At 38.5% G+C, this 20,397-nt stretch overlaps 2 protein-coding genes and 1 long non-coding RNA gene across 10 annotated transcripts in view; all 3 read right to left on the reverse strand.

Moving 5' to 3' along the window:
• The window catches only part of LOC108652116 (uncharacterized), a 67,880-nt gene extending 50,166 nt beyond the window's left edge, over positions 1-17,714 (reverse strand). The window contains exons 1-3 of the long non-coding RNA XR_001925601.3: positions 16,600-17,714; positions 16,377-16,410; positions 15,727-15,855 (exon numbers count right to left, since the gene is read on the reverse strand). This is a non-coding gene — a long non-coding RNA (uncharacterized LOC108652116). The remainder of the gene's footprint in view (positions 1-15,726; positions 15,856-16,376; positions 16,411-16,599) is intronic.
• On the reverse strand, positions 317-15,583 carry PAN3 (Poly(A) specific ribonuclease subunit PAN3). 8 transcript variants are annotated; one of them, XM_089258946.1, is made up of 14 exons: positions 15,299-15,583; positions 10,991-11,067; positions 7,663-7,739; positions 6,464-6,592; positions 5,120-5,752; positions 4,001-4,481; positions 3,806-3,922; positions 3,615-3,735; positions 3,435-3,557; positions 3,044-3,173; positions 2,848-2,984; positions 2,587-2,778; positions 2,356-2,518; positions 317-2,289 (listed from the first exon to the last, which is right to left on the reverse strand). In XM_089258946.1, the coding sequence occupies exons 3-14, from the start codon at positions 7,726-7,728 to the stop codon at positions 2,182-2,184; spliced, it is 2,400 nt and encodes a 799-aa protein (XP_089115072.1). In that variant the 5' UTR covers positions 7,729-7,739; positions 10,991-11,067; positions 15,299-15,583; the 3' UTR covers positions 317-2,181. The 8 variants fall into 8 exon arrangements, with proteins under 8 accessions (XP_089115072.1, XP_017957683.1, XP_089115074.1 ...); XM_018102194.3 differs by lacking the exon at positions 10,991-11,067; XM_089258948.1 differs by lacking the exon at positions 6,464-6,592 and having other exon boundaries at positions 15,299-15,582.
• Positions 17,715-18,246: 532 nt separating the features above from the next.
• LOC108652113 (putative RNA methyltransferase CG11342) lies at positions 18,247-19,330 on the reverse strand. Its single transcript, XM_018102198.3, has one exon. The coding sequence runs from the start codon at positions 19,231-19,233 to the stop codon at positions 18,508-18,510; it is 726 nt and encodes a 241-aa protein (XP_017957687.1). The 5' UTR covers positions 19,234-19,330; the 3' UTR covers positions 18,247-18,507.
• Positions 19,331-20,397: the final 1,067 nt, after the last annotated feature.

Genomic DNA, 20,397 nt, shown 5'->3' on the forward strand with positions numbered 1-20,397 from the left:
GAGTCAAGTAGCTGTAGTTCAGCTGATTTTCTGTTAAATGTGGGGGCCTATTTAAAAGACCGACTGCTGAGTAAAATTGCAAACTGCGGGAGGAAGAACCTCTAGCTTTTTAAATATTCAGTAAACTTTTTATACATTTTGGTTTTGTTTTTACCAAAATAGCAATGCTGTGATAAAGAGTGTTAAATATACAAACCATTTTTTTGTTAAGAAAAAAATCAACAACTTTGTTTAAACATTTTATTATTTTTTTTTATTGGTTTTTCTCAAAAAGATTTTCTTTTACATTTTTGTGTTTTTGTAGGTTTTTTCTCGTTTTTCTTTTTCTCTTTAATCATAAAATTTTAAAACTAATTAATTAGTCTTACTTTGAAGTACACAATAACTTAGTAAAGAAAAAAGTACGAGTATGCATTTTTTATGCCAGAAACAAACAGAAAAAGAGGACAATACGATGTATAGCTCGAAAACGAGTGCAAAAGAAAAAGAAAGAAAGCGTAAAACAATATGACTTGGTGGTTTATAAAGGGTTCCAACAACAAAATTAACGGGAACAGATCTATGCATATAATTAGAGAAGCATATAAGCCGAGCATTTAGCCCAAATCTCAGATAATAATTGTTAATGGATTTTTCTTTTCTTCTTTTTTTTTTCAAACAAAAGTCCTAGGCATATTTTACAAAAGTTCTTTGACATTTTTGCTGGTGGTTTCTTGTTGATGTTTCATTGAGTTTGTTGAGTGAAGCCATTTTGTTTTGGATTTAAATAATTTACGTGATATGAACCCGGGCGCCAGTTGGGTTTTGCTTTTAAAATATATGGTATATATATATATATAGACAGACTTTTAAGTAAGTTTTCTTTTGTTGTACTTGCAAAGTTTGGAGCGTGAATTAAGGTGTATATATGTGTGTGAGTGTGTGTGTTAAATGATATATAAACCATTATAAATATTGCATTCTGAAAGACCGAAGACCATATCAAGAGTTGTACATGTAAAAAAAGAGGAGTATATATATATATATATGTATATACATATCACGCTGTGTGTGGCCTAGACGTTTCCGTTTCCGTTTTCATTTTCATTTTATTTGTTTTTGTTTTTGAGCAACTTGCCAAGTCGCGCTGTGCGTCGCTTTGCATGCTTTTTATCAGCTTCTGCTGTCTCCTGCTTCTGCCTTCTGCTTCATCTTTTGTTTAATACAATTTTAGACTTTTTACAAATACATAGTTTCATTTGCAATTGCATGTTTTTCTCTTTAAAAAATATTTCGCTATAAAAATATTAGTTGAAAAATAAGAAATGTGTTTTTTGTTTCATTCTTCTTTTTCATTTGGTTGTTCGTGTTGTTGTTGTTGTTGTAGAGTTTAGTTTTTTGGGGGGGACAGGCGCCTAGACATTTTTGTTGTGGTTCCTTGATTTTTTGTTGTTTTTTTTCCCATTTGTTTTCATTTTTTTTTTTTTACAAATTCTCTGTTTTGTTTTTAGACTTTATAATACATATAAATACTTTCTATCATTCTCTTCCTCTGTAAAAATAGATCAACTTTTTGCCTTTTTCGTTTTTTTTTGTTTTCGCTTTTTTTGTATTTTAACAAATTTTGCACGTTTTTTTTTTTTTTTTTTTTCTTTTGTTTACGTTTTTCATAATTTTTATTATTTTTTTATACTTCTTTTTTGGAGAGATTTCGTTTTCAAAAAGTTGTTGCTCCTTTTCTGTTTGTTGTTGGTTTATTTGTTGTTGTTTTGTAAGTTTAAATGCCTAAAATGTATTTAAGAGCTAACATAACATTGGATATCAGTTGTTTTACTTTATCTTGCATCATCTTTTTGCCTGACTTAACAATATATGTAAATCTGCGTATTTAGTTGATTTTCTTTTATTTTTATAATTATGATTTTTTTTTATTATAAGTGGTTTTTTGCTGTTTTCTCTTTTGTTTTAATAATTTTATATTCTTCATTTGCTTATTTAAAGGGCATGCGCCAAAATGTCTTAGTATAATGAATGTGTTCTCTTATATATCTTAAACCATTTAAATCGTAGTTGCTTGTGGTCGAGTAGGGGAAGTATAGGTATTTGGGAGAGGGCGGGCATGGGCGTGGGCGTGGCTAAGTGAGCTGCGCGTGTTTAATAATTATTGTTGCTTCTGTTATTGTAGTGGTTGCTGCTTGTTGCTCAGTTGGCCGCACTCATCAGTTCGGAGAAGGCGTTCTCCAGACAATTCTTGAGTTCAGCATAGGAGACAATTAAAACCGATTGCTCATCGCGTGACATTAATTGCACCTATAACGGAAATATATACATGGATTATAGTTTAGCTGGTCGGACGTAAATTATTGCTTAACATACGCGCTCAATGGAGCCCGCGTCCAGTTTATTGAGGCATTGTACAATGTGCGCATGATCCAACCAGGGTCGGCCATCCTCGGTGACGGAATGAAATAGAAAATCACGGAATAATTTCAGCATATATCTATCACCAGTCTCTGACCAAGTGCAGTCCAGGTTGAAGCTAGACAGAGCGGAGGATATCGATTAGTTAAACCGTCACATAACTTTTCACTGTTAAAGGTCACCCACTCGGGTCGTTCGTTGATGCTATTTAGTTTAACTAAAATGCGATATAGTCGCCCGTTCTCCATCTCCTTGGCCAACTCATCCTCCTGCATATCCACCTGTGCTTGCAGCGCATCCAGCTGCGTATAAAAACGTGCTCCAATCATGGGCATCAGATCCGTTACGGAACGGCGGTTATTCGTGGTGAAGAGGTAACTAATTGATAACAACACAAACCAAAAATGAGATTAACAAAGTCTCAAATTAAGAGTTCGCATTACTTACACAATAAAATTACGTAGATCGGTGGAGTAGTTTCTGGTTACCATATCAATGCTCGCCTGCACATTGTCCCGCTGCACAGACTGCAAACAGCGGCAGGCTAACGCTAATACTAAGCGACCCAATGCAGTTAGATCCTCCTGCCAAGCAAGTTATATTAGAGTCTATGGGGCGCATTATATATGTTGATGAGGCTCACCTGCTGATGCATGTTGACCAATGCTAAGGGGTTGGCTGCATTTGGATCGAATTGCGTGATATCTGAGATGCAGCACGAGCTGAAGCGCACGCGTTTCCCTGTCACAATTATCTTTGTGGGATCTAGTATTCTGGAATATATGAGATTAATATTAATAAATGAGAAAATTATACATATTCACATTACATATATAAATATGCCTAGATGGTATCTTCTAAAGGAACCTTTGCTACCAGAATCACACACAATCATATACCTAAGGCAGCTCATAGTTGTTCTGCTAATAGACCTAGATCTCTACTTCCCCTACTCCTTACACTCTTAATCAAATGAGAGTTCTATTTCTAACTATACTATTCCTGGCTGTATATCCAACTCTTTGCTCACTCACTTGCAGGCCAGTCCCGCTTGATGTATGGCTCTCAGGCCTGCGGTGAGCTGCATGATGATGGACCAAATAGTCGATTCGGGCAGCAGAGGTCCGTTATTTGTGCGCTGCATGTTGCTCTTATGACTGCAAGATCAATGAACATTAGATGGATTCGAAATTTAACTGCCATAGCTGACTCACCTGAAGGGGCGTGCCTCGCCTTGGAATGGATCTGTGTAGCCGTTGGTCTCTGGCGCTGGCGTAAAGTATTTGGCTAGCAAAGTCTGTGAGCCGGGATAATAGTCGTACACTAATACTAAGGCTATAAAGAGTAGCATAAAAGATGATGTGAGATCTCAGTACAGTGAAGACACGCTAAACGCTCTACTTACAGTTATCACCAAATGCTTTTGTCGTGAACACCTCACGCAGCTGAACCACATTCGTGTGCTGCAGCTTCTTCCACATCTCCACGAGCGTCATGCATTTCGTCGACTGCAAGCGAAAGCCTAAGGAAGAGAAGGAATAAGCAGATTGTTATAAGAGATGATATCGAGAGCTGTACTGAGGCTGTTCGCTCAACTGACCGTGTAATCTTCTCAGGCAGTACTTCAGCCCTGTGCTATTGTGCGTCGCCCTGTACGTGCTCGCCGGCAGCGTTAGCTTCGTATGCATGGGCGGTGCCGGCGGCTCCAGTGGATAGAGCGCATGATAGTTATCCACCTCGAGCGGCAACGCATGCTGCGCCGCCTCGGCCGCATCCATAATCAAATTGGAGATCTCGTTGCGGCCCAGAATATCGCTGCGCATCTCGTCCGGCATGAAGAAGGCCGACTCCAGCTGCGTCTTTGGCTGCATCGTAATCACATTCGATGCCGGACCCGGATACACATGTCCCGCATACAGCAGCTGCGAGGGCACTGCACTCAATGGTGCCACAGCACTGACAACGCCATGATGTGCCGGATGTGCGGGATGTGCGGCATCTACCACAACCGAGTTGACAACCGGCTGGCTGTTCTGTGCATTGGCAGTTGGATAAAAGTAGATGGTGCCCCCCACGTTTTCCTGTCAAAGTCAAGCACGATAAGAAAAAAAAAATAAAACTGGAATTGTTAAGGCTTAAAGCTTAATTTGAGGTTTGGGACTAAAACAAAAATTAAAACTATATCGATATATTCCATTCATATATATTCGATAGTCGATTTGCGGAGTAAACTATTCGCACAGCCCACTGTAATTGCTATATATAAAAGTTAATAATAATGGGGAATATCCCTGTTGAAAATGTCATAGAAGAAAAATGGAATGTTAGCTTTGATATATAATCTTTATATACTGCTTCTATCTCTTAAAGTTCTTGAGTTCCATCTGGATTGCTTATCGAATATTAATTAAATAGAATTGAAGGATGGAAAAATAATTATTTTCCATGTAGGATATTTACGAATATATATTGAAAACGTTTCGGCTCAAGTTCGTCTAATCATTGAGTTATTATACACAAAGGCTTTTATTTCTTATCTAAAAGATCCCATCTATAAGATTATGTTTTTTAATATATATAAATCAAGTTTTACAAAATACTTATAAAAGGCATCAAGCCCATTGAACTGCTCTACATCGATATATCATATATATCATAATCGATTCATTCAGGACGTGACACGCACGCTTCCACTCCCATCTCTAGCACTACAACTCACCTGATGCACGCTGGCTGGCAATGTGGTGGGTATGGGCGATGCTCCGTGTGGCGTCATGCCGTGTGGCGGTGACTTCTCGCCGCCGATCAGCGCCGCTGTGGGCGAATCCTGTCGCATCATTGCGGCTCTGGCCTTGAGCGGCGTTTGGGCGGACATGCTGCTCACAAAGGGAGCCGCCGCAGGATTCGGTATAATCGCTATAGGCGCCGAGCTGCCGACGATTGAATCGTTAACCAGTGCCGGCTGCTGTTGTTGTTGTTGCTTTTGTTGCTGCTGCTGCTGCTGCTGCTGTTGCTGTTGCGTAATATTAACAGTTGCCACAATATTCGTCTTCTGCATCGAGAGCATGGAAGTGGAGTTGCCACCATTCGCCAGCTTGCCTGACGAGCCAGAGACGGTGACTGCGGCTGCCACCGTCGATGGCGACGAGGACGATGTGGTAGAGGCGGAGGCGGGCGCTGCTGCAGTTGCAACTGCGGCGGCAGCGGCGGCGGCGGCGGCGGCTGCTGCTGCTGCGGTCGTTGTTGTTAACCCATTGACACCATTCAGACCATTATTCATGTGATACGGCGGATAGAAATTGGGCGACGAACTTATGCGCGTTGGAATGAATTCGGGCGATTGTGGTGTTACCTAAAGCAACGACCCAGAATTAATATAAATGTGCAGAGAACGAATGTAAGGAGCATAAACATAAAGGCTGCAGTCGTCTATAGCCGACTATACAGAATACTCTGTTTACCATGTAAGGAAATGCAAAGGGAATTAACAGCAATACTGTTAATGCAGTGCATCTGAAACTGTATCGCTATTAACATGGTATCTTTCAAGTTAACAGACTATTAACAGTGGCATGTCTGGCTGAAGAATTCGGTACATGTATAGACTAGATTAAGTATCCTTAGCTTTATTAAATACTTATTTTAAAAAAATATATAAATATATAGGAAATATTTTTTTCCTATAAATAATACTAAATAACATTCTCGCCTGTTGTGAATGTATATATTTAATTTACTTGTCCATCTATCTGTAGACATCCCTATTAAACTACCCTATATCTATGTATATCTGGCTATCCACCCATCTATATAATAATAATAATAATGCCTTCTTCTGTACGCAGTAAACCCCTTTACTTACTTGGCAAACAGAGTATTTGAGACAATCATAATAGACACTTAAACACGCACTCTATAAATAGGAAAGGGTAATAGTTGTTGTTGATGGGGTTGGGGCTAGCTACTGACATGAATTTTTAAGGGCGATGGGTGGTACGAGGGGGTAACGAGATGACAATAGTTGTTTGTTGTTGTTGTATTTGTTTGTTGCTGTTGCTTTTACCTGAGACTTTTTATTAACAGCTAGGGACGCGTCCAAGTTAAGTAGTGAGAACCCATTACCGTTACCGTTAACGTTAACATTACCGTTATTCAGCCCATAGCCCGACGTTTGGGCAATATTCTGTCGATTCTGTCGCCGGCAGAGCAAGACACAAATATATATATATATATTTTTTTTTTTGTATATAGACAGAAATCATGCGAGAAGACAGAGATAGATAAAGAGAAAGAGAGAGGGAAAGTTTAAATAACAGCGAAAGATAAGAAGCAATTTGAATTTATATTTCATTCAAATGAACTACTGAACCAGTTCAGTCAATATTCGTTGATTCGTATTGCTAATCGTTTATTGAAGAGGCTTTTTATTGACTCGTAGTAGATATTCTGATCAACCGACCAATTTAAATCGGTTTTATAGCATGAACTGTAGAAATTAACGATTTAGTTCTATTGTATATACATATATTCAATAAAATGAACAACAATTCAAAGCTCTTACAGATAGATATATTTAGGGCAGAGTTCTATAGAGATAGCTGCATTATAATATACACATTCGATTATACTATATATTCTATATTACTTCTCTTGACTTGACATTTCTATAAATTTTAAAATATATTTAATTGGCAATTAAAGAACAACGAAGCACGCAAAATTCATGCACAAATTATATCATTTATGCATACATTTATACAAATACATATACATGTATATAAGCAGAGCTACAGTAAATGCTCATTAATGTGAATCTTGCACAAAAAAGTCGGTCAAGTATACAGAAATAAATATATTTATGTACAATATGGAATTATGGATTGAACAAATGAAATCGTTTCAAGCAAATTGAGTGAAAACAAATATGTATGTATTTAAAAGTATAATTAAAAAATAATAACACACACAGACAATTTATTCGCTGAGCAAAACAAACTTCAGCTGTTAAATCAACAGCTGTTGTATTATATATAAATATACATATATGTACATACATACACACATACATATAGGCATGTATGTGTGTGTTAGGCAGGGTCATTCGTTAAAGCCGCCTACTTTGCTTAAAAGCTTTTGCATGTCAATTAAATCCACAAGCCTCTCAAACTGTCTAACTCAAATGCGTCACAAACTGTGCACGCATTGTAACAGCTAATAATAATAATATCAATAATAACGATAATAATAACAAACAATGCTTACCATATATGTGGCTAATTTACTTTCAGAGGGTATACCATTTGAAGGCGAAAAGAAAATTGGATCCATAGCAGCCGTATCTGTAAAGAGATAGCAAGAGCGAAAGAGACAGCGTGAGTAAAATATAAATGATTAGAAATCAATTAAATAAACATGAACATGATTGCTGCCTACTCTATGTGTGTGTGTGTGTGTATGTGTGTGTAAGACAGAAAAAGAGCGCGCACACAAATATTTTTGCTTTTCTTTAGCGTTCTGTTAATATTTTTGTTTTGTTTTGTGTTTTCGTCGTCGCCGTCGTCGCTATCGATAAAACCGATAACGCGCGCGCGCGCTTGTTTTTGGAGCAAATACAAAAAGCAGCAGCGACCGCCAGCTTGTTGTTGTTTGTCTGACTTTTTAGAGTGTGTAAATAAAAGCAAAGACGCAATTCGCTTGCGGCGAATATCAACAAAAACAAAAAGCACGCAAAAAATGTTAATGACAAAGAATAAACTGTGAAATTTGCGTCTCCGTTTTAAAAGGTGGTGCGATGAAAAGCAAAAGGCAACACAAGAGATTCACAATTTTCGACACACACACACACACGCACACACATGGACGGTCTGATACATATATTTACATACACATTTTAGGAAATGCCGCCTACATGACTAATTGGTATTTCTTTTAAGCAAATGTTCTTGAGGGCCTGTCAAACTGTTAAGGTGGATGGCATTGCGATTTCATTTGAGAATTGAAAGTTGCGGCAGCAACTAAATGTGGATTCTATTTGCAATGCACTTGTGGAACAAGAGAGATAGAGACAGCGAGAAGATTCGGCACAACTTGCAACTGCTCAGATGTAGATGCTATGTGGGTGCACTTCATGCAATGAAATTTTGCTCAAAAGGTAAATGAAATTAAAAAAAAATAAGTTGATATACATGCTTGCATGCGCGGCAAGGTGGCAGGCGGCAGGTGTGGTCTGATATGGGCCAATGCCTTTTGGCAGCACAGCAAATAAAATATATGCATATAAAAATGTATGTGTAAAAAAAACCCAAAAGTAAGATTAAATTCACCGAAAGTTCATTACTTGCAGCTACCCTGTAGACAGACAAAACAGTGGGTGTCTATGCTTAATACAATTGAAAATCTGATATATAGTCCATATTTATATGCCTGCTTATAACTGAGATAACAGGTTTATATATACACCTAGGTATTTATATGTAAATAGAAATAAATGAACTGACAGTACTTTCTGATAAGGCTTATCAAATAAGCTAATCTGTTCGTTTCCAATGCCAATACAAAACAAACGTTAAACAAACTCAAGGAACTAGTTCATTTGCGCACATATTGAGTCAATAAACACATATACCCTACCTATTATTATATGTTTATAAATGGTTCAACAAGTGATATTGGCCTTGAAAATATTCGTGCAAGTATTAAAGCAAAATAAAATGAAAAAGGAAAAAAAACAAGCAGAAAAAACAACAAATATAATAAAATTAATTTTTGTTCGTTTTTGTGTATTTAGCTGTGTTGGCATCACTTGTGCTTTTTATTTACTTAATTCATTTAACATTTTAGCACACGCAAAACACTCAAATAATCAAGAACAAAACTAATGCAGTTTGAGAGCAGCAAACATATGTTGCCTACAATTAGAGAGCAATTGAACTGAACTTACTTGAGCATGGCCAGTGCATGTAAAACCGGTGAGAACAAGTTGAGTTCGGTTGCGAGTACATGTAATGCCTCGCCAACTGTAAGTACTGCGCGCACAAATGGTCTGTTTGTATGTGTATTTATATGTATGTATGTGTATCTGTGTTTGTGCGATTGTCTATATGCACGCGCATCGGTGTGTGTCTGTGGACGTTTTCACTTTACATAAATTGACTGCTACTGGCAGATTGTTGGCATGACGTCGGCAAAAACAGCAAAATAAATGGTGTTGTTGTAGTTGTTGTGGTGCTGGCGCTGCTGCCGTTGTTGCTGTTGCTACTGCTGCTTTTGCTTTTGCGGCGAAACAGACAGCTGTGTTTTGCTTCAAAGATCACGAACGCGTTCATGAAAACGGCACACACACACACACACACACTTTAGACGCACGCACACGTAAAAACAACTTTTACACACACTTTATTCAGGTGCCCGAAGCGAAGAAGAGGAGGTAGTGAGCGAGACAAAAAATAAAAGAGGGGGAGTGAGGTAGCCAAGCAATCACAATATTGTGTCGTTATGTCACGTTGTATGTCTACTCATATATACATATGTATGTCTGTTCGTTTGTATAGATGCGGCAGCATTTACCGTTATGTATTACGCTGCACGAATATATGTAACGGCATGCAAAGCAAGCACACTCGTAAGCGCAGCAACGAACCGATCGGAAACACGGCGCAAACTCAACTGAGCAGACGAGCGCGCAGGCGGCGGTGGAGTGCGTAGATACGAAAGAATAGAGCGTAAGCACTGATGGGAGAGACAGAGAGCGAGAGCAAGCAGCAGCAGCAGTAAATGAGTAACCTGTCGCTCTCAAACTGTGCAATAGCCAACAGAGACGCAAGTGGGCGTTCATGTGTTAGTGTGTGTGTGTGTGTAAAGGCAGATGCGCCGCTTGCTGGCACAGCTGTAAGAACAGTTCTAGAGCGCGATCTCTCTTTCTCTCTCTCTCTCTCTCTCTCTTGTACTTAACATTATTGTTTACATTTTGTGTGCCCACAATACGGTTTGACAAGCATGAATAAGCGAATGCATTGACCCTTTGCATTTTCACGATCATGTGCTAGACGTAGGAGCGCCCTACCCACCCGTTGTTGTTTACTTGCGTATTATTATTTAATACTATTGCATGTGTGTGATTTTATTCGTGTGCTTATGTGTGGACTGTGGGCATATATAACTGCATCGCTTATTATCAATTCTTGGCTCTTATATACGAGCACGTGTAGCTATGTACTTATTCGTATTCAGCCTTAGAGAATGGCCGCCAGCTTCTTATCAGTCTATTATCAGTCAGCACTTCAATCACAACTATTCGCACTTGATCAATTTATCAATATTTCAACTGTGCTCCTCCTGCCCGTTATATATGCAGATCTTAAGCATGATGTACAAGAGTAAGATAGAGAGAGAAAGAGAGAGGCTGAGAGAGTAAGGACCATGTGCTGACGTAAAGCCTTAAGGCCTACAAAAAGCTTCAGCTGGAACTTCTAGGTGTTGCCCATTTGAGTGTTTCAATGACTTTTAGGTTCAATTTTTCTTCAAAGTGTCAAAGTAAATATTTATAGGACTGCCACAGGGCTTCTTACAGTTAAATCAAATACAGTCATACCTTGTTCAACGGCCCACACGTTAGTTAAGTGAAACAAATTGGAATTGTAAACTTGATGAATGTTTTAATTTGGGAATCTTAAATTTAAAAAAATATATAAGGGTTAAGCTCCCGAAGAGAAAACGAATAACATTATCAAAAGTTAAGTATGTTGTGTTGTTGAAATCAATACAATTTTGATGGCAACATATAATTTGTTGATTAAAAAGGCATTTCATACTAATTTGGGCTATCAAATATTGAAAATCCCATAATGTTATCTAAAGTATTCCTTAGAAATATTTAAATTTTATCGTATGTGTTTGCTTTAACATGCTTTCACAGTACTTGCCAAAAATCAGGTTGACGTTTCGCAATTCGCATTTCTTTTGTTCTTAGCTCAGCCCAGCAAACAAACAAACAACAACAAAAACAAAACACGGTCACGAAACGGTTTTCATTTTATGATTATGGTGCGATCTCGCGCCGTGCTTCATATTGACAGCGTTACACAGAGAGAGCCAGAGAGTGAGAGATAGAGAGAGCGTGGCAGACGGAGAGAAAGAGAGACGGGCTCGGGTTGCGCTGTGGCTCTGTCGTAAGCCGCCAACGTGACCAAGACAAGTTTGGTTGGTTGATCGTTGTTGTTGCTGTTGCTGTTGCTCGCTACTGGCAGCGCAGCAACAGTTTGACCCAATTCGCCGTCCACATACAGCTCAGTCCGCCGCGAACAGCTGTGCAAATATCGCATGGGGCGCCAATGGGTTAATAAGCGGGCGCCCCAAGCTTAGCCAGTAACAACAACAATTGCAAACTCATTGAATATGTAAACTAAGCCTACTCGATGAAACTTTTTTTCTTTTTAAGGCAACAACAATTGTATTGCGAAACGCGGCCAAGCGGAGCGGATGACAAAGAAAGCGGCGAAGGCAGCGGAAAAAAAATCAGCCAATGTGGAGTTACGCTCGTAGAGGTAATGTAGGAGGGAAAGGCAATAAGAACGGAAGCACAAAGTGATATGCCTGCAAGAACACACTCACACTCGCACACACAGCCACAGATAGAAGCAGAAGCAGAGACAGTGGAAAGCAACAGCAAAAGCAACGTTGTCAATATGCTATCGCCCTATCTCGCTCTCGCTCTCTCTCTTTTTCTTTTGCTCACTTGCTGAGTCGTTCGGTTCTGAGCGCTTCTTCTTCCGCTGTGTTGGCAGAAAACAGAAATAACAACAACAACGACCCCAACAAGAGCGAGGACAGCTATGGTCTGCGTACGCTCAATTTCAATGTGATTGATGTGTTCGCTGCGATTGACAGATCTGCGGCGAATTACGCATAATGTGAAAAGAGATGTGAGCAGACTGCCAGCTTGATAACATAAATGTTGATTATTCTACAGCTCTCTCTACAGTTGCTGTTACACTCACTATCTCGCTCGCACGCGCGCAGAGTGTTTGCAGTTCAAAGTGTCGTAAGCAGCAAAACAAAAACGCGCTCGCATTACTTTTGCACCAACAAATAATAACACAAATACAAACAAACACTCTCACACACACAGTAACACTCACGCTTGTGTTGAGGCTCTCGTTCGCCGCGTTCGCCGTGTGGTAACGTTCGATGCCCAAGAGTGACTAACTCAAAAGGTAAGCAGCAACAATGAAGACGAAGCACACAGCACACACACACGAAACCCAGCGCAAAAGCAAACACACAAAACAAAAATAAAAACACACACAAAATCAAAATGCGCCAAGGCGTCTGATAATACAGTTTTAGTAGCCGCAGCAGCACTGCAGTGCGGGCATGTCAAACTGTAGCCGAACATTTATATTTGAGATGCGAACGACGTGAACCAGTTCAAGTGCGCTAGTTCAAGTTTAATTATAGTTGGTGATTTTTACGTTACGTTTTAATATTTTGATAGGTTATTAATTATTTGTAGTTGTGATGCAATCATAGCTGTATATTGTTTATCAACAATATTTTATAATTTGACAATTATTATGACAATTATTAAAAATTATTTATATGTGCGCCAATAACAAGTTCCAGTTATGGCAAATTTCAATTAAGTTCATTGTTATGTTAATAAGAAGCCGAACGTAGATTTTCGGCTCTTGCCAAAGTCAAAGAACATCAGGAAACATATCCAAGCAAGGGAAACCCCTTTGCCGGCGGGCAATACATAGATAATGAGGCCAGCTAATGGCAATAAAACTGCCAGACGTTACATACAAGCAAACGCACACACACACACACACATACACACACACACAGAGCCATAAACTTTTCACAGTGGACGACGCGACGTATGAGTAACGCGTGCCTCAAGGGCAGACGCTTTGCCAAGCGAAAGTGAATGCGAATTTAAATAGCCAGCGAAATGGGGTTAGGGTATCACGCCGAGCAGTGGGAGGGAGAGAGAAAGGGTTGCTGTCGTGTCACTCTCTCGATAGCAGCTGCCACTGCCACAGCCACTGCGAAATATTATGCAAAGCGCGTGCAAATGGAAAATGCGCCCAGGAATGTGTTGCATACTTTGCAGCAGCATTTTAAGAATTCGCTAAACAATAACAAACAAACAAACAGAGAGCAACAAACAAATTGCAAACAATAAACAATTAACAAGTGTGCAGACTGAGAGATATGCGAAGAAAAAGATAAACAAGAGCTTGTGCTAGCGCAGAAGGGAAAATGTATGCGGCCAATTTATGGTTTACGTAGGGAAATTGTTGCATATAAGGAAATTTTCCACAGATAGCTTTGTTTATTTTGGTGAAAGAAATGTTTATTCGCGAACTTTTCGGTTTATTTTTAACGGGAAAATATTAGAAGACTCTATTTGAATTTAAGGCCTAGGGAAAATTCGTATTAGCCCACGTGAGGTTTAACGAAAAGCCAAATGGTTTTTTTGTCTGTGGGAAATTTATGTATTTGTGAGAAATATACGTTTATTTGAGGGAATTTATGGGAATGTGTCGAATGAAATTTTCATTTGAGGGAATTTTCTGTTTATGTGAGGAACTCAATGTTAAGAGAAAAGAGAGAGAGACAAAGAGATAGAGGGATAGAAATGATCAAATTCTTGGCCAATGACATTTATGCCTCGTTTGACAAAGGGTAGCAGAAAGCAGAGAACTTGGCTAAAAACGCTTCCAAACTCAGAGAACAGGCAAACAGCAGCAGCCAAGTGGAAGTCAAGAAACCAGTTTCAAATTGCATTCGATACTAAACGATCCGAAAAAATCAAAGAGCACTCATGATAAATAAAGAACTACCCTGCATGCTACAACTCTTTTGGTGAAAACTCTTGGAGAGGTGCGGCGAGAACAGTTTTTCTCTTATAACAAACAAATAAGTCTAAGGTATATTTATTAGGATCTGAATATCTATGATTAAATTAACTATATGAAGTCAATATCCTATGTTACATACATCATCACAAAACGAATACACCCCAACTACAAACGCTACAGGGTATGCGAAATAACAAAGGCAACCTCAACAGGTAACCCAATGCACCTACCGAGAGAGAACCGAACCAGAAGTCGCAACACTTCAAGTCTTTGTATTTCCGTCAGCTGCCGTTGCAACGAAACCTGGAACTGGTTTTATTTTATTTCTTTCTCTTATATTTTTTTTGTTTGGCAAAGGGAATAGGAAGTGGTTTTTTCTAGCACAGGTCTTGCCTGTTTGTGCGACAGGATCAAGCCATCCTCAAAGGACAAGTGGAACTTGTTCTCAACTAGAAACAACTCTCAACTCAGTTGTTGCAGGGTAGAAATCTCGCTCAATCGATCGTTTCCAAGAAAAGATGAAGATAAAACAGACAACAAATCCATTAGCTATCTCTCTCTTTCCCTCGCTTGCAATTACAGTGCTTGGGGTAGATTGATTACAGAGACGTTGCTGATGGGAATTACGCTTAAGCGTTGCTAATGCATTGCTACGCTCACTCACAGACACACACACAGAGAGTTTACATAGCGCTATCTTGCTCGCGCGCCTTCCATGATCCCTTCCATGGTCACGGCTGCATGTAATTGCCAATAATCATGAGCTGCGACTTGGAAGTAATTTAATTTCCAGTGCAAGGAGCGAGCGCGGCGAAATTAAAGGCGAAACATAGGAATAGGCAACAAACAGCGAAAACCAATTTGTGTATGAAATATGCCAAAGGTGACTTTCAATTGCAAACGCACACACATTCACAGCTCTAGCTATACACACACACATGGGAATAAGCTCAAGCTGTGGCTTTTTGTATTTGTGAACGTTTGCTGTGTTTGGGTTTTTGTTTTGTTTTGCTTTGCATTGCATTGCCACTTACCTGCCGGAAAGAAATTGTTCAAGAACGTTGACATTTTCTCCTTTTTGCACCCTTCGCTTCGCCAGACAACAGCAACAACAAGAAAGTGTACTGCGCGCTGCGCTCACCACGTTGCTCTCTCGCTCTTTCTCTCTCACTTGCTTGTGAACAATCTTCTGTTTGGTCCTGTTGTTGTTGCAGTTTTGCTTTTTGTTCTTTTTTTGTTTTCGTTTTGCTTTTTTTTTGGTTTTTGTTTTTTAAGTTTATTTAATTATTTTTTAATGTTACTTTTTTTTACGTTTATTTTATTTTATTTTTTTTTACAAGTTATTAAATATTTTTAAGGGGTTTCTTTTTTTTTTGTATTTGTATGCAAACTTATCGAACATAAATTAAATAATACAGACAATTCGCACTTAACTCCTAAGTTTCACATTATACATGCTCACATTGTGTCTTATTTTTGTTGAATATATTTTAAATTGGTTATTTAGCTTTTAATTAGTTTGCTTGCAATGATTAAAATGCATGTTTTATTTCGCTGGTAACACAAACGCTGAACTGTGGCCGAGCACGGGCTGCAATAATTGAGAAAAAAAAGAAACAAAACGTTGATAAATGCGAAGTTTTATTGTAGCCTATTTCTACTGCTACGCGACATGCGCTACGCAACGGTAAACTAAACAGAATCCTCGTTCGTTGTATTTGATTTACTTTTGTATTTGTTTGGTATTGCAAAAAAAAAGACAGAAAAAACAGAAATCCGTGGGGGGTGTACACGAAGAAGCGACAAATAAAATCCAAAAAGCAACAGCGCCGTCACAGAGGAAGAGGTAGGGGAGGATGCGGTGCAGTGAGACGAGGGAAGTTAGGCAGAGTTTTGACTTTGCTCTGTTTGGATTTTATTTCATTTGTGTGCGTGACGCTCAACCATATACAGACACAAAATGCGCGCATATTTGCTTTTTACATTTTCCCACTCTGATTACATACACACACTGAGGCACAAACACACACACACTCATTTGATTTTCTCTTATTTTGGAGTTTCACATATTTATAGCATTTTATATTTATAACATTTTTGTATTTCGCATACTTTTCGCTGAACCTGCGCCAACATATTGCAAAAACTGTAAAGAGAAGAGCGTGAGTAGGAGTAGAAGAAAAGATTTTAGCAACGATTGTTGTTGTTGGAATTTTTTAATATATGAATTGTTTGTGTGCGGTTGATTATGGTTATTTATATATGCATGGAGATTTTCATTTTTATTTGTAAATTTCTTTTTTTTTTTTGGTATTCGTTTGCTTGGATTACTAACAATTAATGAGCGGGCGGCAAATAAGAAACTCTGCGCGAATCAACACACACCGCGCGTATTGCGCTGCACGAAGGTACTGGAAAGACAGACGACGACGATGAAGAAGGTGACGGCAATTCAAGTGCCCAAGCGAAGCCAAATGGAGTCCACAACGAACCCTCGCCATATGTATTGGTGTTAGAGCGTGTGTGTACGTGCTGAATGTATATGCGCAGATATGTGTGTATGCATGTTGAGACTCTGTTTCTGTGTGTGCGTGTGTTCTGTGCAGGGTAAAGGATTGGTAAGCGCAAATAAAAACAACAACAATTACAGCTGTGTTTTGTATGCGATGAAGCACACACTGTGGGCAATGCATAGATAATTGCCGTATAAATGTTATCATAGCACATATGTATGTATATGTAATTATTTATACAAATAATCAACAGAGCTGCTCTTATTGTTAATTAATTTATTGGTTATTTGATTGCAGAATTTGTCATATGACTTTGCGCCACTGCGTGACAGGGTAGACATTCTGAAGGATATACATTAGTATGTAGATACATATGATGTATGTATGTTTGTATGCATGTAAATAAGCAGCAAACCGAAGCCAAAGCAAATGCCGTTTTATAACACTAACACACACACATGCTGTCGTGCGCACGTACATTCATATGTACATATGTATGTATATCTGTCTATTATTTTTGTGAAGTTAAACAGGATCCAAGCAGACTCAACAGCTGGCCAGCAACACATACATACACAAGCAGCAGCAACAACAAATTACAACAGGTCAGCATCCACACAGACGTGTGTGCAACATGCCATCCACAGACAGAGCCATTGTTGTGGATGCTAAAACAGCTGGCAACAATAACTTGAAAGTAAACGCGTGTGGGTGCAAAGGGGGGCTGGAAGAGTGGGAGCGCGTTTGAGCCCTGTTTAAAGCTAATGTTTGCTGTTGTGTTTCGTCTGGAACTGGAAGCAGCTAAAATTACTTTTGTCAACAAGTGCCAAAAGGCCAAAGGTTATGGCCATTATCTTCAACACACACACATACACATATTTACATTTGTGCTTCACTGGAATAACATCAGGATTCCAAAATAGACAAACACATACATAAATACAAATATATGTATATGCATGTGAGACCTTTTAGCATTTTGAGGCTTGACTAATTAGTTGAAGTAACCATGCGAATAGAACACAAACAAGCAGAACAAGTTTCGTTTGGCCGCACGCTTATTTTTACACGTTGCTGATTTCTTTTTGCAATTTTCGTTGTTGTTTTTGCGAACCCATAATGTTAAGACGCAATTCATTACACTGGTCAGTGTTGTGCCGATTGAACTTTATTATTATTTTACTTTTAACTCACTTTTTGCAATTCCTAGACAACCGCTTACACATTTGTTGTTGTCTACACTACAGATTGTGGTGGTCGGACAATAAGCGATTCTTTCGATTAATACTTTGTGCGCCATTGCTTGCGCCAATCGAGTATGTGACTATGTGCGATAGTCATCGATGTCTTTTAACATAGTTCTGTTAGGCAAATATTTAAATAGGAAGCGCGTCAGCTCTTTGCCATTGCATATAAAATCCTAGTAGCAATAGAGTAACCTTTTCCTTAAACATTTATTTATGGATATATTTATTTATATTAAATTTGTTTATTGAAGCTATTCATAGTTTGTATTATGTTTACTCAACATTCGAATTTGATTAAAGTTATAAACCAAATCACTTGAAAGATTGTTATCACTGTTAAGAGTTCCACTCTTTTCCAGCTGTGGCGAGTTTCCAATAATTAACAGTCCAAAGCGCTGAGAATTACATTTACATTACTGCAATGTTATTGTGGCTGCTAATAGTCGCGCCGTCCATGTAATCCAAGAGATCATCCATTGAGCTTCATCGATAGAAGCAAATTTTCCGTTGCCATTTGGTGGGCGTGGATTCGAAAACTCTTTGCCTTCCCAGCTCGTGCTCCATATAATTCTGAATCTGCTGCTCTACGTTGGAGCGCCATTCGAGCTCCAAAAACAAGGGAAACAGTTCGCCCGCCTTTTTCAAGCGCCGTTCGGCAGTCTGATAACATTTCCACGGCTGTGGCTCCACTACAAATAGCTCTGCTAGGTTCGACAGTTTACTCAAAAAGAACTGTAAGCCACTGTCGTGATGATTTAGATGGATCCACATGGTTATTGAGTAGCAACAAATAGCATCGAATTTTGTGCGTTGCTGTTGCTGCAGGTAGTTTGCAATGATTTCATCAAAGTTTCCCGCATTCATCACATCGCCGCAAAAGTAGTTTATTTTCTCATCGCACGTGTTTTCCTGCTTAGCGCGCTGGATGAGCCGTTCGTCTATGTCGACGCCTAGGACATGGACTGGCCGTTGTAGCTGTTCTTCCAGAAAGCTATGTAACAGCTGCGTGAAGACGCCACAGTTGCAGCCGACATCTAGCACCAAATAGGGCTTATTTTTATTTGCTGCCATTTCTTGTTGCTGCTTCGGTGGCGCCCAAATATTTTTGTCGGGCAACAACTTAACACGCTCAGTGGCTGAATTGAATTGATAATAATTCATAAAGTTTCCATATTGCACGGCACCAGGATTGTCCTTGCGATGTTCCATTTCAATATTAATAGAAAATAGTAAGTAAACAAACTTTCTTGCTAAAACCACTTGTTACAGCTGTTGCTTGTTGACCAATGTATCGGTACATTAAAATACATCGATACTTTTCTGCTATCCATAGCCGCCAGATCTGGCAATGCCAGATGCTCTGTGGTTAGTGCATATTGTGACCCTTAATATTGCTTCACGCCGCAGCTATATAATTGGTATTATTTTGGTATTTTTTAAAGCACAAATACAGCGCGGCAAATTTGAATTTTTAATTGAAAACACAAGTTTGTGTTTACCTTTCCATTTACTCTTTAATTTACTGCACTCAATTTGATGATCACATATACACATATATATATTTATATGTATATATAATTTATATATACGCATATACATACATTACTCTTAACAATTTTTGCACTGCTTACATGCCAAAAAATCTCGATAACATTTTGTAAAATTAACATTAATAAATGATTGCAAATGAATTTACAATGAATTCATATACGTATGTTGTATGTCTCTGTGGGTGTTTTCACAATAAGAGTTAATAACAAGAAATTCTGGCTGCACTTAAGCAAAAGACGGCGCAGATTATAGAAACTGAATTTAACCCACTAAGGGAACTAGGCAAAATCGCAACAGTCTGTTGAAAATCTGTGGCCAGGATTTGCTTAAGTGCCGCCAGTCAACTCAGAAAACCAGCTAATCTATATGGTAATATGTGGATGTGTGAGTGTGTGTTTTTATAATACATAATTCATGATGTGAATTCAACTAATTAACACTAAATTAATATTAAACTATATTAACTATAATTATTAATCAACTAGATTTTACGATTTGTATGCATTAGATATATATCTATATATAGTAGTATATATATGTATATCTGAACTACAAACTAAATGTATAAACGAGGCAAGTCTGAAAAATTTACGACTTTCGAAGGGGCAAAATCAAAATAAATTTGTATTCAAGTTAATATACATTTAATATATAAATATTTGCAGTCACTAATTCTTCAGACTATCCTCGTCTATACTCTCGTTTTTATTTATTTTGTTTTAATTATATATATTTAGCGCTAATTCTACTGGAAATGTGTTTTTCGTGTTGGTTTTCCGATTTCTGAGCTAAGTTCTGTTAAAGTTGATCGATGTGGAACGT

This window comes from Drosophila navojoa, chromosome 4 (assembly GCF_054131105.1).
Source record: "Drosophila navojoa isolate 15081-1374.11 chromosome 4, UAZ_NAV_1.0, whole genome shotgun sequence".
Classification (NCBI taxonomy): domain Eukaryota; kingdom Metazoa; phylum Arthropoda; class Insecta; order Diptera; family Drosophilidae; genus Drosophila; species Drosophila navojoa.